Raw genomic sequence first — 16,707 nt, 5'->3', positions numbered from 1 at the left:
ATTTTAAAGAACATTCTTAGTCAGTAATTGAGATTAATGAGGTAAAACATATAGAGAAGCGAGTGCCTGCCTAGTCTCAGTGGGAAGTTTGATGAGCTCATATAATTTATTCTCATTTGGGATAATAATAGAAACTAGCACTTACATACTGTTCTTGCCATGTGCCAAGCAACATTTCTAAAGCCCTTTACAAATATGAACTCATTTAAATTCTCAAGACAATCCTGGAAGATAGCTATTATCATCAACTTTTTAGAGTGGTAAAACTGAAGCACAAAGGGTCAAGTAATTTGGTCAGCAGCTAGCCAGTTATGGAGTCAGGATTCCAAATCAGCCAGGCTGGCTTCAGAGTCTGTGCTCTTAGCTGTCACATATACTGTCTCAGAGGAAAAGTGGTCTCAGGACAAAACACCACTCCATACATCAGTGCTATAGGATGTGTAGGAAGAGGGCATGGATAAGGGCTAATAATGCTGCTAAATTTATGTTTTGGAGACATTTTTGCATGCCCATGCTCAGTCATGTCTGACTCTTTACAATCCCATGGACTGCAGCCCATTAGGCTCCTCTGTCCATGGAAATTTTCAGGCAATATTGGAGTCGGTTGCGAGTTCCTCCTCCAGGGAATCTTCCTGACCCAGGGATTGAACCCACATCTCTTGAGTCTCCTGCATTGGCAGGAGGATTATTTACCACTTGAACCACGTGGGAAAGCCTATTTTGGAGACATAGTGATCAGTTATTGTCCCTTTCTTTTACTCTAAGTGTATGCATTTATTTCTGAAAAACATAATCTCTTTTAAAGATTTCTCCATTTAATAACAATAGTAGTAATAACAGTAACACTATCTATCATTAATAAAAACTCTCCAGATGTCTGTTTTATACACTCTTCTCATAGTAACCTGGAGACAGCCATAGAGGTGCCTGGGCAGACCTCCCTTCAAGAGAGCCTGCAGTGGGAGTGTCACTAATTGACAAGCCCCAGCTTCCATTCTCTTGAATCTAGTGGAGGAGCTCATACCAAGTTACGCTTCTCCTAGTCAATTACTGGTACACTGCAGTACTAGAATCTTCCTGCCCCATCCAAGACTCCTCCAATGGGTAAATTTTGCTTGGGCACTCCCAACTGACCTGGCCAAGAACTTGAGATTTGGGCAGAATGCATTCAGTGAGTCTTTTCTATCCATTTTTTCCCTCTCTCCTTCCACATAGGCAGACCCACATTTCAGCAGAAGTCTCCCTGCACGTGATGCTCCATCCCCATCACCCTTCACTGGAGCCTCCTCCGGTAAATCTCTTGGCATTTGTTCCTTGGAGGATCTGAGCCAACACACAAACTCTATGATGTAGGTCCTACTACAGATGAAGAAGCTGAATTACAAAAAGATCTAAGAAACAGTTTTACAGTGGACCAGAAGTGTTGGAGATGGGATTTGTCCTCAGGCAGTCTGATATCAAAGCTAGTTCTTTTAAAATGTCAATAAAGAGGCAAGAAATAAAACTATAAATTTGTTCTTCTGCCTTCCTCCCTCCTCTTCCTCCCTTTCCCATCCCCCTTCTTCCTTCTTTTACCTCTTCTTTTCCTATTCCTTCTCCATCTCCTTCTTCTATTCCCTACCCTTAATTCTCACATAAACTCTGATTCTCCACTGACAAGTCCTGTCTCCTGGTACTCAGCATCTTGGCCTCGGTCCTATTCCTCTCTCCCTGCTCCTCTCTTCCTCTCTCTCCCTTCCCAAGTTCCTTCCTTCCACCATTTGTTTTGTCTTACCCTGTGAGAAGGGGGATCAAACTTTTATAGTAGAAGACATGCTACCTTCTTTTGTGCATGTTGTAGATTTCCAATGTGTGAAAATGTGTGTCTTGTGTTTGTTGTATACATGGACAAAATTATAATGTGGTAATGTAACAGTCACTAATTATGATGAGAGGTCAGTCAAAGGTCAGATCAGTGGGCTGGATTTTCTTAGGCAAGTCACTTTCTTTGCCAGCTTTCCTTTCATTCATTCGTTTGTTCCCTTCATTTGCTCTAAAATGATGCCTGGGGTTCCTTCCTCTTTTAAGATGTTAGTTTGCTACAGATAATTTTTTCTTTGTTTTCTACATATCAATGATCACTTGAAACTTTTATGAACCTATGAACTTGAACAAGCTTTAAAAAAACATATCAGTAGCTATTTTTTAAATGCAAGACTTCAATCAGGAATTGCCAAGTTTTCGCATTTCCAATTCACACACTTAGCAACCATTATTTGGTAAAATGGCACCAGGACAGGTCAGCAGCAGCACATGGAACACAGCATGCTGAGGCAAGAGCCATGCAGCACCTCTCAAATTACCGGAGCTGCAGGCCGATAGGCTCCCCGAGGGCATCCGCTGGAGCTGCTGGCGCCCCACCTCTGGGGAGACCCCAGCACCCACTGCGCTCTCTGTGGCTGTTCCTCCTGTTGGTGCACCTGCCTGCTGAGGTTGCATCGTTTCCCTACGAAGCCTGATTTACAGACACATCTTCCTGTAACATCACACCGCGGTGTCACAGAGCCCACGGGACTGCATCCACAGGACACACAGAATCGCTTCTTTGGGTCCCACCACATAGTGGGCTTTAAAAGCCAATGGAAAAATAAAAAACAAAAAAGAGAGCATACACGTTATTCAAGAGATAGAAGCAAATAGTATTTTTAAACCTCCTACAGAACGGCCAATTTGGCATCTGAGAAAGCTTGGTTCTGCTTAACAATGTTTATCATGAGAAATCACCTATTTATGTGAAAGAAATAGTGCAAATCCATGTACTCTCATGGAGGAATCGCAAGGCGCTCGGCATACTGAAGGCAGGGTAATGATTCCAGGAAAAGAGAGCAATGTATTTTGATTTTTGTTTCATTTTAGCAAAATGGTATCCAAAAACTCCTTTGATTTGCTTCTGCACTGAAAAATTCTGTTGAGTAGAATGCTAACTGGAACTTTAAATGATGGAATTAGAACAAAGTGCCTGATAAAAGCAAAGGGTATGACATTTTTTTCTCCTGCAAAAAACATAAAGGCAAAGGAAAGAGTATCTGACTCACCATAGACAGGGATTAAATTTGTATGTGGTTTCAGAAACATTTAAATTAGAGTAAATACTACATAAATTCACTACCAAGGAAATATGTCAATAGATTGAGGATCAAATGTGAGTGTATGGCAAATGTTGTTCTATTTTCTTTTCAATTTCAATGGTCACAGTAATTCTACATGTAGAATGAGATATTCTTGAACTTGTCTTTTAATATACTCGGGTATAGGTCATTTCTGAAAGTCAATGAAAAGTTTGAAGGAAGAAGTAATTCACTGGTCAGCTCCGACTTCTTACCTTACATTCATCACACCGCCGCCCCTGCACGTTAGGTTTGCATTCACACTGTCCCGTCTGAGCATGGCAAACCTCAGAGAAGGAGCCGTTGGCATTACAGTGACAAGCTGCAAAGAGAGGAGAGATCTGTGGTTGGGAAATGTATTCTAATAGTCTTCATAGGTTTATTAAATAATGTAACACTGGTCACAAAGTTTTAGAATAGAATGCTTTCTGATTGCTGAGTGTTCTCTTAGGCATTATATCATCTGATCTTTACAACAACTCTATAAGCTGTAGAGAGGAATTACGTAAAGCAACAGCATAGTTCCTGGCACACCATATGTTGTAAAAATATTATTGTCACCATTATTATTCCAGTTGTAAGAATGGACACTGAAATTCAAAGTCGGACAAGGGCACATGATTAGTAGGTGATCTAGCAGATTTCAGGTAAAATGTTCTTTCCATCACTCCTCCAGCTGTTTTGCCTCTTCATAGACGCACTGGGGTAACACAGAAAATACTATAATCTCCATATAAGTAATACTGACTCTAGATCATACTGACTCTAGAGCTGAAATAATTTTGAGAAATTATCAAAATTAATAGCACCCATGGAATAATATTAATGTTACCATTAATGAAGCAACATTGTTATTTCCAAATGATTATTTACTATATGCCAGTTTTTGTGTTAATTTCAAAAAATTAGCTTAAGATGAAATATAAAATAAATATAATCTGAAAAGTATTTAAGATTAGAAAAGTATATAAGGCAGAAGAACTAAGTAGACATGTTTCCAAAGAGGACATCAAAGTGACAAACAGGCCATGAAAAGATGCTCAATATCACTAATCATTAGGGAATTGTAAATCAAAACCACAATGAACTACCTTACATCTGTTAAAATGGCTGCCATCAAGAAGACAAGAAACAGTAAGTGTTGGTGAGAATGTGGTGAAAAAGGCAGCCCTTATACACCACTGGTGGGAACGTAAATGGGTCCAACCACTATGGAAAACAATACAGATGTTCCTCTAAAAATTAAAAATAGAACTACTATACACATTCCAGTGATCTTATTTCAGGATATATACATAAAGGAAATGTAAACAGTATTTTGAACAGACACATGCACTTTCATGTTTATTGCAACATTATTCACAATAGCTAAGGTATGAAAACTACCCAAATGCTCATCAATAGATAAGTGGATAAAAAGATGTGGTGTATACACAGTGGAGGGATTCCCAGGTGGCTCAGTGGTAAAGAATCCACCAGCCAATTCAGGAGAACAGCTACAACCCCTGAGTCGGGAAGATCTCCTGGAGAAGGAAATGGCAATCCACTTTATTGGTCTAGCCTGGAAAAAATCTCATGGACAGAGGAGCCTGGCGGGCTATAGTTCAAAGAGTCATAAGAGTCAGATGTGACTAAATGACAAAGCATGTGCATGCACATCCATGTGTTCATGTGTACACACACACACACAACTCACACACACACACACACACAGGAATATTATTCAGCCACAAAAAAGGAGGCTATCCTGCTATTTGGATAAGCCTTGAGCATATTAGTCTAAGTGAGATAAGTCATAAAGAGAAAGATAAGTATTACATGATATCACTTATATGTGGAATCTAAATAAGTCAGACTCATAAAAAACAGCGTGAAATGATGGTTACCATTGGATGGGGGGGTGGAGGGGTAAAATTGATGTTAAGGGTACAAACTTGCAACAAGTAGTAAATAAGATATAGTGATCTAATGCACAGCTGCAATGAACATAGAAAAAAATATTGTACTATAATAACAGGGTAAATATTGCTACAATGGCAACCGCATTACAATGTATAAATTTACAAAAACATATTGGAGGGAGGTGGGTGGGGGGTCCAGGAAGGGGAACACATGTAAACCCATGGCTGATTCATGTCAATGTATGGCAAAAACTATTACAATATTGTAAAGTAATTAGCCCCCAACTAAAATAAATAAATTTATTAAAAAAAAAATGTATATAAGACAAAATTTTTTCAAAAGTATTAGCAGTATAGCATTATAATTTTTAAAAATCACATTTGTTTTACAACTTATATACTATCCCCAACAATAGAAAATGTATTTGATTTCAGTAATCTTTTATCATTTTCTGTTATGAAGTTGTCTGACGTTATTCTGAAACATATAATAAATCAGTCTAAAAATTAAGAGGCTTTTTCACAAATAGAATGGCAATTAATGGTTCACTCTGTACTCTGCAAGTGTATTTTTAACAGTACATATAATTGCACTGATACCAGAATAAAAATGTGAGTGGGAGATGTCACAGGCATATAGATTATTCATAGATAGTTTTGGTAAATTTTGTACAGTATTTCTTATCTCTGAATACTTCAATTTGAGTACAACTTATAAATACATTATAAATAGCTACTCCATCAGCCTATGCTATTTTCCTATTCCTCTGACTGGAGGTGCTACTTAGTTTTAGTGCTTTCTTAAAAATTGCTTGATTATTCTTCCAAGAGCTTGGCCTTCAGTGTCTGCTAACCTGATTCTAGCTGGGTGGCCATTAAAAAACTGTCCCCAGCCAGTTATCTTCCTCAGGTAGTAGCGTAAGGATAGTCTATGGGCTTCCCTGCTGGCTCAGATGGTACAGAATTGGCCTGAAATGCAGGAGAGCTCGGTTCAATCTCTGGGCTTGGAAGATCCTCCAGAGGAGGGCATGGCAACCCATTCCAGTCTTCTTGCCTGGAGAATCCCCATGGACAGAGGATCCAGGCGGGTTACAGTCCATGGGTCATAAAGAGTTGGACATGACTGGGTAACTAAGCACAGCACAGTGTATAGCTAGCATGTGAGAAGAGCCTGAAGAATATATTTTCTTTAAATATCCATTTCATTTGACTACTAGAATTATCATAGAAAGAAAGAAAGATGAAGTTGCTCAGTTGTGTCTAACTCTGCAACTCCATGGACTGTAGCCCCCCAGGCTCCTCTGTCCATGGGGATTCTCCAGGCAAGAATACTGGAGTGGGTTGCCATGCCCTCCTCCAGGGGATCTTCCTGACCCAGGGATCAAACTCGGGTCTCCTGCATTGAAGGCAGATTCTTTACTGTCTGAGCTACAAGGGTAATCCCGAGAATTATTACATATACTTCTAATTTCTTTATATGTTTCATATATATATATATATAATATATCAATTTTAAAAATCAAATACCTTATAATTTAAAAGTCACTTTTTTATTAGAGTGGGGAACACTTAATGATTAAATTTACTATAAAGTCATTTTAAAAATAAAGCAATAAAGCTGGTGCTCTGGGACAACCTAGAGGGATAGAGTGGGGAGGGGGATTCAGGATGGGGGGACACATGTATACCTATGGCCAATTCATGCTGATGAATGGCAAAAACCACCACAATACTGTAAAGTAATTATCCTCCAATCAAAATAATTTTAAAAAATAAAGCAATGAAGAATTTTAGTGCAATTTTTAAATAAAATGTATGACACAAACAATATACGTAAATTTAAAGGGTAAATTGGTAGAGGTGTACTTTTTATGAACAGATCCAGAGGCAACTAAAATAACAGTTTATTATGAATTTTCTTTTTGTAAAGGTTTACTAATAATGCATAGAAGAGTTATTGTTTCTATGAAAAGCCATAAAATAGATAATAAATAAGTTTCTGATATTTTTATATGCTACAGAGCATTAAAAACATAATCATGTCTATACTTCATGGCAAGTGATAAAAAAATTGGTGATGATTCAAAAATGCTTTTACACTATATTCTTCTATGTGTTCTTAAGACTTCATGCTGCAGATTCTGAATTCACCACAATAAAGAGTAGAACTGTCTCTTCAACTTTATAGAAGGGGTTAGTGGAAGATAGAAAATGAGGTCATTTAGTGAATAACACAGCTCTAGAATTTGTGAGCCATAAATATTGACAACTACTGTCAGCATCTCTACAAAGGAGCCAACAGGTGAGAATACCCCAGGCAGCTCACTAGACAGTTTCATGTGTTAGATCCTTTAATTTCCATAGAAAATTAGAATGCTTTATGTAAATGAGGAAACTGAATCTCAGTGAGCTCAAATGTCTTGCCCAGAGTCATATTGATAGAAAGTATAGATCCTAGATGATATGCTTGAACTGGAAAGTTTCTTGAGCTCCTTATGATTTTACACAGATGCCATAAACCCAGTGTTTAAAGGTGATTCTGAGCCTGTTGGAAATTTTGCTGAAAAAACTTGACAATTTACAGTTGATATTAATAGCTGTTGACTATTCCAGAGAGTGGTTTGTTTTTGATTTAACAAATTGTCGTGTTTAAATGACAAAAGGTTGGCACTCATCTTCCAAACCTGTGAGGAGAAAGACACATTTTTTCTTGAAGTGGGGGACCCTGGCAGGTCACTGGTATTTATAGCAGAGACGCTAACAGGCACAACATTGCCAGTGGTTTCTGTCAAGTTGCAGGTCCCGGGACCCAACTGAATGGCTAGAAAAATCCCTTCTTATATAATAAAGTCAGCAGAAGTGAATTGTTAAGCTGGTATCATAACGTGCTCTTCCTGAGGATTATCAAAATAGGTGAAGTTGGCAGTGTCCAGCACTAAGGTGGTCTAACAAGGATGCTCCTTCCATTTGACTCTCCACAATGAGATCTCTCTTGCATGTTACCACTAATATTCTATGCAATACCAAATAACATAGTTGAGAAATTCAAGATGAGGGTAGGAATGTACTGACTAATATTAACAAAGTCCTACAATAGCTAATTTTGTGGACGTAACATACAGAAATGGCATTCTATGAGTCGTCTTAAGCTGATGGTTAATCACTCAACAATTACAAATGCTGGTGTGTAAGAATAATGTAAAGAATATTTCACCTATTGTGAAACACAAGAAGTAAAGTTTACATATGAAAGCATAACAGATTAAAACCTACTGACAGATACTAATGAAATAACATGGGCAGATCAATGTATTTCAAGAAAATGATGAGAATTGAGATAAACAATAAGCATAAATAGGGCCTAATTTTCAAATTCTTCTTTCCTGTCATGGACAAAAATTTACTTAAAAGTCTTTACCCCACGTGTAAACAGAAACATGTGTATCATTTGAAAAACAATGATACTTCAAAAGCGCAGCAATTTTGAGAGGATTTAATCTATTGGTACAAAGGAAATGTATTAGAATATTCAGACTCTGTGTATAGGCTGGATATTTATCTTACATGTATTACAGGTAATTTCCTACTCTCCGATCCCCACTCAGGAACTCATCAGCTACTTTGAGGAGCAATGCATCAATTCTGTCAGGGGCATCAATAGTTCACGACTTACGCTGACAGTTCTTTGCATCAACAGCGTCTCCAAAATATCCACCAGCACAGAGCTCACAGTACCGGCCTGTTGTACCTGGCTTACATATCAGACAGGAGCCAGACAAGCTGTCGCAGCTGCCAGGAATGGAGAAGTCAAGGTTGTCATTGCATTGGCATGGCTGACACGATCCTCCAGGTACAGAAGGTTGTCCAAAATAGCCTTCCGCACACCTAAGGCAAAAAATTTCATCAGTGAGTATTTGGGAGGAACCCATGAAACCCACTGGGGGCAATGTTTATGTATTTTTTTTATTCTATTTCTCTCCCTGGATATGTTTTCCCTTTAAGTGCTCCTTTTCTCAAATGCAAGGTGATTAAAAGAATGTTTTCTCTGTTACTGCAGTGTAGATACAAGATGAAATCCTGCCAGCTTCACTAGTAATTAGATTTCAGCCAGAGGGAAAAAAAAAAAAAACCTTGTCATTGGCACTGAAGACGAGACCAAAGCGTAATAAGAAATCTGCTGCTGGCACTCCGGAGGGATCCAGGTCCACGTTGGAAAGCCTTTGTAGTACAATACATCATATGTATCTACTCCAATTGGTTGTTTTCTGTACAAATATGTAAGGTTCACATTTTTTTGTTGTTGTTGCAGCAAGAGCTTGTTATGAGCAAACAGGCTCACAAGGAAGTACAGTAGTGAGAATTCAGAATGTATTAAGTAGAAAATCGAAAGAGTCTCATTATTTGTGTGGGGGCTGTATCTCTGCATAGGCTTTTATATATTTGCATATCCATACAGAAGCAGATTTCCATTGAAGAGTCTTTACTAAGGAGAAGCAGGCATGCTGCATATTAAGGTAAAATGCCATAATGTGAGGCTTAATTGTGCCCACATCTCTCATTAGCAAACTCTAGTTCTTTTTTTTTTTTTTAAAAGGACTAAATACTACTTTACATATTATTGGAAAGATAAAAATTCATTTATTTGGGAGGCATGGGAGAGATTGTTTTAAATTTTGTATCAGATTTCCTTTTAACCATGTGTTCTGTTTTAAAATATTACTTAATGTTACAGATGCACAGATACACCTTTATAGGAAGCACTTATTTGCTCATGCTGCATATTAAGTTTTACTTGCCAGAGGAGACATGAAACAGTGCATCTGAACTTTTATGGTCAAGCTAGCTCTGTTATCTGTGCCATCTTAGCAAAACAGAAAGTCCTTTACAGCAAGGGTCAAAATTGAAGGGGAATAAAAACAACATGGGAGAATATATTTCAATAATACAATGTGTTTATGCTCACTTACTTACAGATATAAAAGTCACTGTGTAGAGAAAAATGCTCTCTACTATAGAAACAAAAATGGTTTAAGTCCAGTACATCATATAACGACACTTTAATAATATGATTGTGGGGGAAAGTTATTAATTTTGTGAGTAAGATATATTGATTATTCAAAGTTTTCTAGAAAATTTACAGGTGCCATAATAAGCTTGTAGAATTAAACATTTATCATAATTTTTAATAAGATTACTAGTTTTAACAAAATATTTTATGAATTGTGAAAGTCATGTTATAAATATTGCTTGGAAGAATACTGCCACGTCCAAATACAATTGCTTATTAATTCTCTATTGTAAAATATGAACTAATATTTCAGTGCATAAAATCCACCCACCCCCACCAATCCCTTAAGAAGTGGTATTCAGTAAAGATAACAAGAAAATCCTTTTAAATTTTAACCCAGTTCTTCTTGTGTTACTTGATATTCAGAGCTCATGATCACATCTCATTCACATCTCATTTTGTTTACCATTAAGAGAGTGACTTTGCTCTGCTAGAATAGCAATATACAATGATCATTATCACAGACAACAAAACCCCATTATTTTCAGCTCACTTTTCTGACTTGCTGCCTCAGGAGAGATGGCATTATATAACAAGATCTGGAAATTTTTTTAAACAGACACCAATTAATCAGTATGAAATTCTCCCACAACAATAACTTATAAAACCAACTCAATCCACAAGAAAATAACTACAATTAAATAGAATCACTGAAGAAACATTTTTCTTTTTGTTGTAGGACATGTAAGGAGACTTACTGAATATACACAATACTTCATTTCATATGCCACTTCACTGAAAGTGAGCATTCAGATTTTATTATGCATGTGTGTGTGTGTGCATTTTTATACATAGAATAGTATTCTTCAGAGATTTACAGAAATGTTTCAATATAAATTAAAAAGTAGAGCCAGTGTCATCAGCATTTAGCTAACTTTTTTTTCCCCTCCATGTTCTTTTTAACTCCTCTTGATGCTCTGACAGTCATCTTTTTTGACCATCAAAACACTGTCTCCTTGATTTTCTGTATTTCTCCTCTTGTCCAGACAATAAAAGCCTAGAATCTCAGCAAAGTGTCATGATGAATACCCAGTTCCTTCACCCTTGGTTCTCTTCTTTTAATTTTGTTTAAAACATTCCCTAGTCAGAGGAAGGCAGTAATAACTCAAAGTACGAGTGCTCTGGCCCCAAGCAAAAGTTTCTGAAAACTGTAACTAGTGCCTTACATGTGACAGACTATCAGGTCATATTTTGTCATATTTTGCTTGCCATCCTCTTGGTCACAATTTTTCTCCATTCCCTCAATTCAAGCAGCAAGGCCACCTGGGCTGCATGACTGAGTAAAGGGATCTGACGGGAAGGAAAGCAGAAATATCGGAATCTTTTGGACTTTGGCTTTAACAAATCACCATTTCTATGAGTGTGGAAACTCTTTCTGCAATGCATGCCCAAACAGGAAAGGGATGGAGTTAGAAAGGCAAATGGAGGAGAAATGATGAGAGCAGAAATGTTGGTGGGTCCCAGTGTAGAAAGTAAACAGCAGTATATGTCCTGCTGATAGGAAAGTAGTGGAGAGAGTTACTGGACCTGGGGGGAGAGGTAATCAGGTGGACAGTAAACAGAAAGAGGTCAGCAGAAATGTGCTTAGATGAATTACTCAGGACAGACCGACTCCACTGCATGTCCATTGCCCAAAATCCAGTCTCATACATACACACACACACACACACACACACACACACACACACACACACACACACACTCAAGCTTTCAAGCCTCTTTGTACTAAGTAAGCTTGTTAGACTTTGGTTCTAACCAAAGCTAGAGCTGGAAAGTAGGAGAGAAGAGAAAAAAAGGTTAAAACAAATTTTTAAAATTTGAACATAAGTGACATGTAGCATTGGGTTTAAGTTTAAAGGAATCTTGACTAAAATTATAGTCCAAGTTCTCACAGCTCTTACATATAAAGAATTTGATCTCAAAGTAGAAATTAAACTGAGATAAAAATATAAAGTTATAATTCCCATCTATCTGAGCTATAGTCTGAGATGCATTCTAGCTATATAATAAAACTAGGGGATTTATGGTCACGTAAGATTAGAAAATGCTGAGTTAAACAAACTGAAGAGATGTTTTTCACTTCAGGACTGGTCAGAGCTTTTGACAAGCTAATAGATGCTTCCCAGACTTACATGATCATAGAACTCTATTCCAAGAACATCTATAGCTTGTGAAACACAGCTTCAGTTTTTCAATGCTGATTTCGTGTAAATGATGTGCGTAACTGATTACTTTAATCACTCCCAGAATAGTTTTGATTACAAAATTTTCAGCACAACCCACATCTCTTTCCTTCCCTGACCCTTATTCTCTCTCACATCTACTTCAGCCGGCACATCTGCAAAAATGTTTCTCTTAATATTTTGGATCCCCTAGGTGGCTCAGAGGTAAAGAATCTGCCTGTCAATAGAGGAGAAGCAGGAGACACAGGTTTGATCCCTAAGTCCCCTGGGTCAGGAAGAGCCCCTGGAGGAGGAATTGGCAACCAACTCTAGTATTCTTGCCAGAAAAATCCCAGGACAGAGGAGCCTGGTGGGCTACAGTCCATGGGTCACAAAGAGTTGGACACGACTGAGCATGCAATGCACACAAATGTACTTTTTGGCTCATACAGAGAAATGATAGACTAAATATTCCTGGAAAGCCCTAATCCAAATTTTGGCTAGAAAAATACAATAGCACATATTTCATATAATAATAGTTTAAGATTATATTTGAAAAACTTGAGTTAGAGGCAAGATATGCCATATGATAAGCTGCCTATGCATGTTTCTACCTTCTTTTGAATCAAATTAATAAAGACTTTAGACAGGAAATCATCCTTTCTTTCAAGTATCTCTTTCCTAGGTTAATTTTATTATTCAGACTAGAACGTTTTCCAGAATACATTCAACTATTCTCACTCACATTAAAAATGTGAGCTGCTTGAGGGCAAGGATGATAGGATACATCTGCGTATAGCCTATGTTTAGTTTAGCTCTGTGCTCAGCACATAATAGCTGATAAACAAATGTTTATTAAATAAAATGTAGGAGTTTAAATTGTAAGTGGCTCAGAAACTACTCAGAGAAGGCAATGGCACCCCACTCCAGTACTCTTGCCTGGAAAATCCCATGGATGGAGGAGCCTGGTAGGCTACAGTCCATGGGGTCGCTAAGAGTCGCACACGACTGAGTGAATTTACTTTCACTTTTCCCTTTCATGCACTGGAGAAGGAAATGGCAACCCACTCCAGTATCCTTGCCTGGAGAACCCCAGGGATGGTGGAGCCTGGAGGGCTGCCGTCTATGGGGTCGCACAGAGTCGGACACGACTGAAGCGTCTTAGCAGCAGCAGCAGCAGCAGAAACTACTGTCTAATGTGTGGAAAATACATATTATGGAGCAGAGCAGTACAAATACATCAGAGACTAAGCTCACCTAGATTAGTGGATTAAATGGCCTTATATGACAGCACAGCTGTCATTTTCCAATTGCTAAAAAAAAAAAAAAAGGTTGCCTGTAGTGAGCCAGAGGGGTTAGGCATTTGATGTACATCTGTCCAGGCAACGGTATGCTCTGCTATTACAGTAAGTAATATGCACGTGCCCTCCTTTAAAAAAAAAATAAGCACAATCAAAGACTTCTAGTTTCTCGATTAAAACTGAATCTTCTTTATTTCAGCTCTGTTCTTCCATTACGAATTTACAAACGCTGCCATACTCACAAACAGTACTTGTTGCTGCTCAGAGCTGTCATTGGCACTTTGTCCACAGACTGCTAGCTGCTGGCTAAATTCTCTCTGGGTGATTGGCCCTTGCTTCATTAACTTTATGCAGTCTGGTTGAAATAGGCCTGATGGCTGCCAAGAGGACAGAAAAGGATAGGCAGAAGCAGCCTTCTGTGGTGTTCACCTTGGTAACGCTAGGTGAAAGCAGGTCATTTCCTCTGCCCCTCCCTCTACTTCCACCCTAGCCCACTCTCTAGTAATGGCAGCAAAAGGGACTGTTTTCAATGCTACAATCAGAGAGTTGTGTTGGTCAATGATATCATGGGAGAACTTTGTACCATTTTCAGTGAGCCTGAAATATGGAAGAACCTTTTCCTCAGAAAGATTTTAGAAGAAAAAATAATCACACAAGTTACATAAAATAATATCCTGGCTCCAATGCAAAACAACCTAGTAAAATCAACAGGAATTAAAATACTGATTTAGAAACAATTAGATGGGCATATAAATCATGATAATAAATTACATTTGATTTCAATTTTCAAATATATTTAAAGTGAATTATGGACCACTTGCTGAACTATGAACTACACACTTAAGCTACATTTTAAGGACAAAAAGCTAATTATGAAAAATAAATGTTGTCAATGTAGACAGCAAGATAAATCTTAAGTGCATGACTTACCACTTGAGCAATACTTTCCAGAAAGATTGCAGGTTAATGCTTAACCTTTAAGATTAAAACATTAATCAAACATACTCTGAGTGAATGGAGATTTATGGAGCAATTTCCAGAGAATAAATAAACTATAAGAATTTAATGCATTTGTTTGACAAGTGTGGTAAGAAACTTTATTTCAACTCACCAAGTGTGGTGGCTTTTCTGGGGCAGTGCAAAAGATGATGATGCCTGTGGTTTTATAACTCCCATGGTGGAAATCACAGTGAAAGACAGTTGAGTATGTGCTTACCTCTCACAGCGTTGTCCTGAGTACCCAACAGGGCATTCATCACAGATCAAGCCAAGACTTCGATCCAAATGGCATGTTGGGCTAAAGCTATGTTGATGTCATTGGAGAACAACAGGGACAAGGAAGAAACACATACACAAAGTCATTAGTAGAATATTTTCATTTCTCTTCTTTCAGTATTGCTGTGACAAAAGGGTACAGGGTAGTCATTCTCATCTCACAGATGGAGATTAGGGTCTGGGAAGTCAAGGATGAAATGACACACCTATTTCTGCAGATGTGAATACAGTCCAGTGGAAAAGTGTCCCTGTAACATGTTAGTAATTGATATTTGACTGTTCTGCATCCCCAAACATCAGGAACAAATGGGATCCTACAGCTGCTCTTGAGGGATTCCTCAGGCCTGGCAAAACATAGTCTTACATGTTTTCTCTCCAGCCAAATCCTGATGAATTAGAAGCAACCCAAAGGAACCTGTTATAGATTTTGGAAAACTCAGAATGTGGTCATGGAAGCAGTGGTAGTGGTGGTGGTGATGATGGGGTTCCTCTGCCCAGTACTGCTGTCATGGGTGGCTGGGTGCGTGCGTGCGTGTGTGTGTGTGTGTGTGTGTTCAGGCCACTGCCCATGTGTACTCATGGGTCAGCTGTTTACACAGATGGAACTCTAGGAAAAGCTTTCAGATAAGATCAAGCATATTCTGCCTAAACTCCTAACAAATCCAAACAAACCAAAACCATGTTGCCATTTCATATTTCTGCTATGTTCCAAAGTTTGCCTCTCTGCATGTATTTCTATTTGGGGTCTGAAATAACAGAGTTGAATACCAAGTCAGGAATCAGCAGAGTGATTATGTGCTAGCTTTAGCCTTCACCAACATGCTCAACTCTGGCCATACTTCTTTGTCTTGTGAGAGACACCTTTCATGCATAGACCCTTACCCCAAGAGTGACACAATGGTTCTCTGAAGAGCCATCAACTGTTTTGAATTCTGTGAGTTCTGCTACTTAACCATTTTAAAAGGATATGCCCCCAATTAATCTTTCTCCCATCATGCTTTCCTTAAGTAGATTTATTTTCTATTATATATGACAGGACAATTCAGTAGAATCTTGCTTGATGGTTAAATTAATTAAAGAAAGAACAACAAATTTAACTGCAAGTCTTGAGTTCATTTTACTCTTGACACTTGCATGACTTTGAAATAATTTCTTAACTTTTGTGCAGATCAGATCACGGGTAGTATTGTTGAATATTATCCCTGTGGCTTAACTCATGGTAGTCCTGTAAAGATTTAATAATTTCTTTATTTTTAATTGAACTATACTTGATTTAAAATATTGTTTTAATTTTGGGTATACAGCAAAATGATTCTGTTATATGTATATATCTTTCAGATTATTCTCTATTATAGGTTATAACAAGATATTGAAGAGTTCCCTGTGTTACACAGTAAGTCCTTGTTGCCTATCTATTTTATGTATAGTAGTTTGTGTCTGTTAATCCCATATTACTAATTTATCCTTCCCCTACTCACTTTCCCTTTTGGTAACCATAAATTTGATTTTACATCTGTGAGTCTATTTTTATTCTATATATACATTCACTTGTATTATTTTTTTGGATTCCACATATAAGTGATCGAATACTTGTCTTTCTCTGTCTGACCTACGTCATTTAGTATGATATTCTCTAGGTCTATCTATGGTGCTGAAAATGGCAGTATTTCATTCTTTTTGTAGCTGAGAAATATATATACATGTGTATATATATACACACACACACACCATATGTGGCTTCTTTGTTTATGGAATTTTCCAGGCAAGAATACTGGAAAGGGTTGCCGTTTCCTACTCCAGGGGATCTTCCCAACCCAGAGATTGAACCCATGTCTCCTGCATTGGCAGGCAGAT

The 16,707-nt window shown here is 37.9% G+C and overlaps 1 protein-coding gene across 1 annotated transcript in view; it reads right to left on the bottom strand.

The window, feature by feature from the left end:
• The window catches only part of LAMA2 (laminin subunit alpha 2), a 653,829-nt gene that overhangs the window by 243,600 nt on the left and 393,522 nt on the right, over positions 1-16,707 (bottom strand). Inside the window, exons 19-22 of the mRNA XM_081529101.1 lie at positions 14,795-14,881; positions 8,721-8,932; positions 3,362-3,468; positions 2,343-2,606 (exon numbers count right to left, since the gene is read on the bottom strand). Coding sequence (XP_081385227.1) covers positions 2,343-2,606; positions 3,362-3,468; positions 8,721-8,932; positions 14,795-14,881 — 670 coding nt within the window. The remainder of the gene's footprint in view (positions 1-2,342; positions 2,607-3,361; positions 3,469-8,720; positions 8,933-14,794; positions 14,882-16,707) is intronic.

The sequence above is a fragment of the Giraffa tippelskirchi genome, chromosome 9 (assembly GCF_054371585.1).
Source record: "Giraffa tippelskirchi isolate mGirTip1 chromosome 9, T2T-mGirTip1v1.2.pri, whole genome shotgun sequence".
Taxonomy (NCBI): Eukaryota; Metazoa; Chordata; class Mammalia; order Artiodactyla; family Giraffidae; genus Giraffa; species Giraffa tippelskirchi.
The sequence above is the reverse complement of the archived record's forward strand: the minus strand, read 5'-3'. Positions and strand labels throughout refer to the sequence as shown.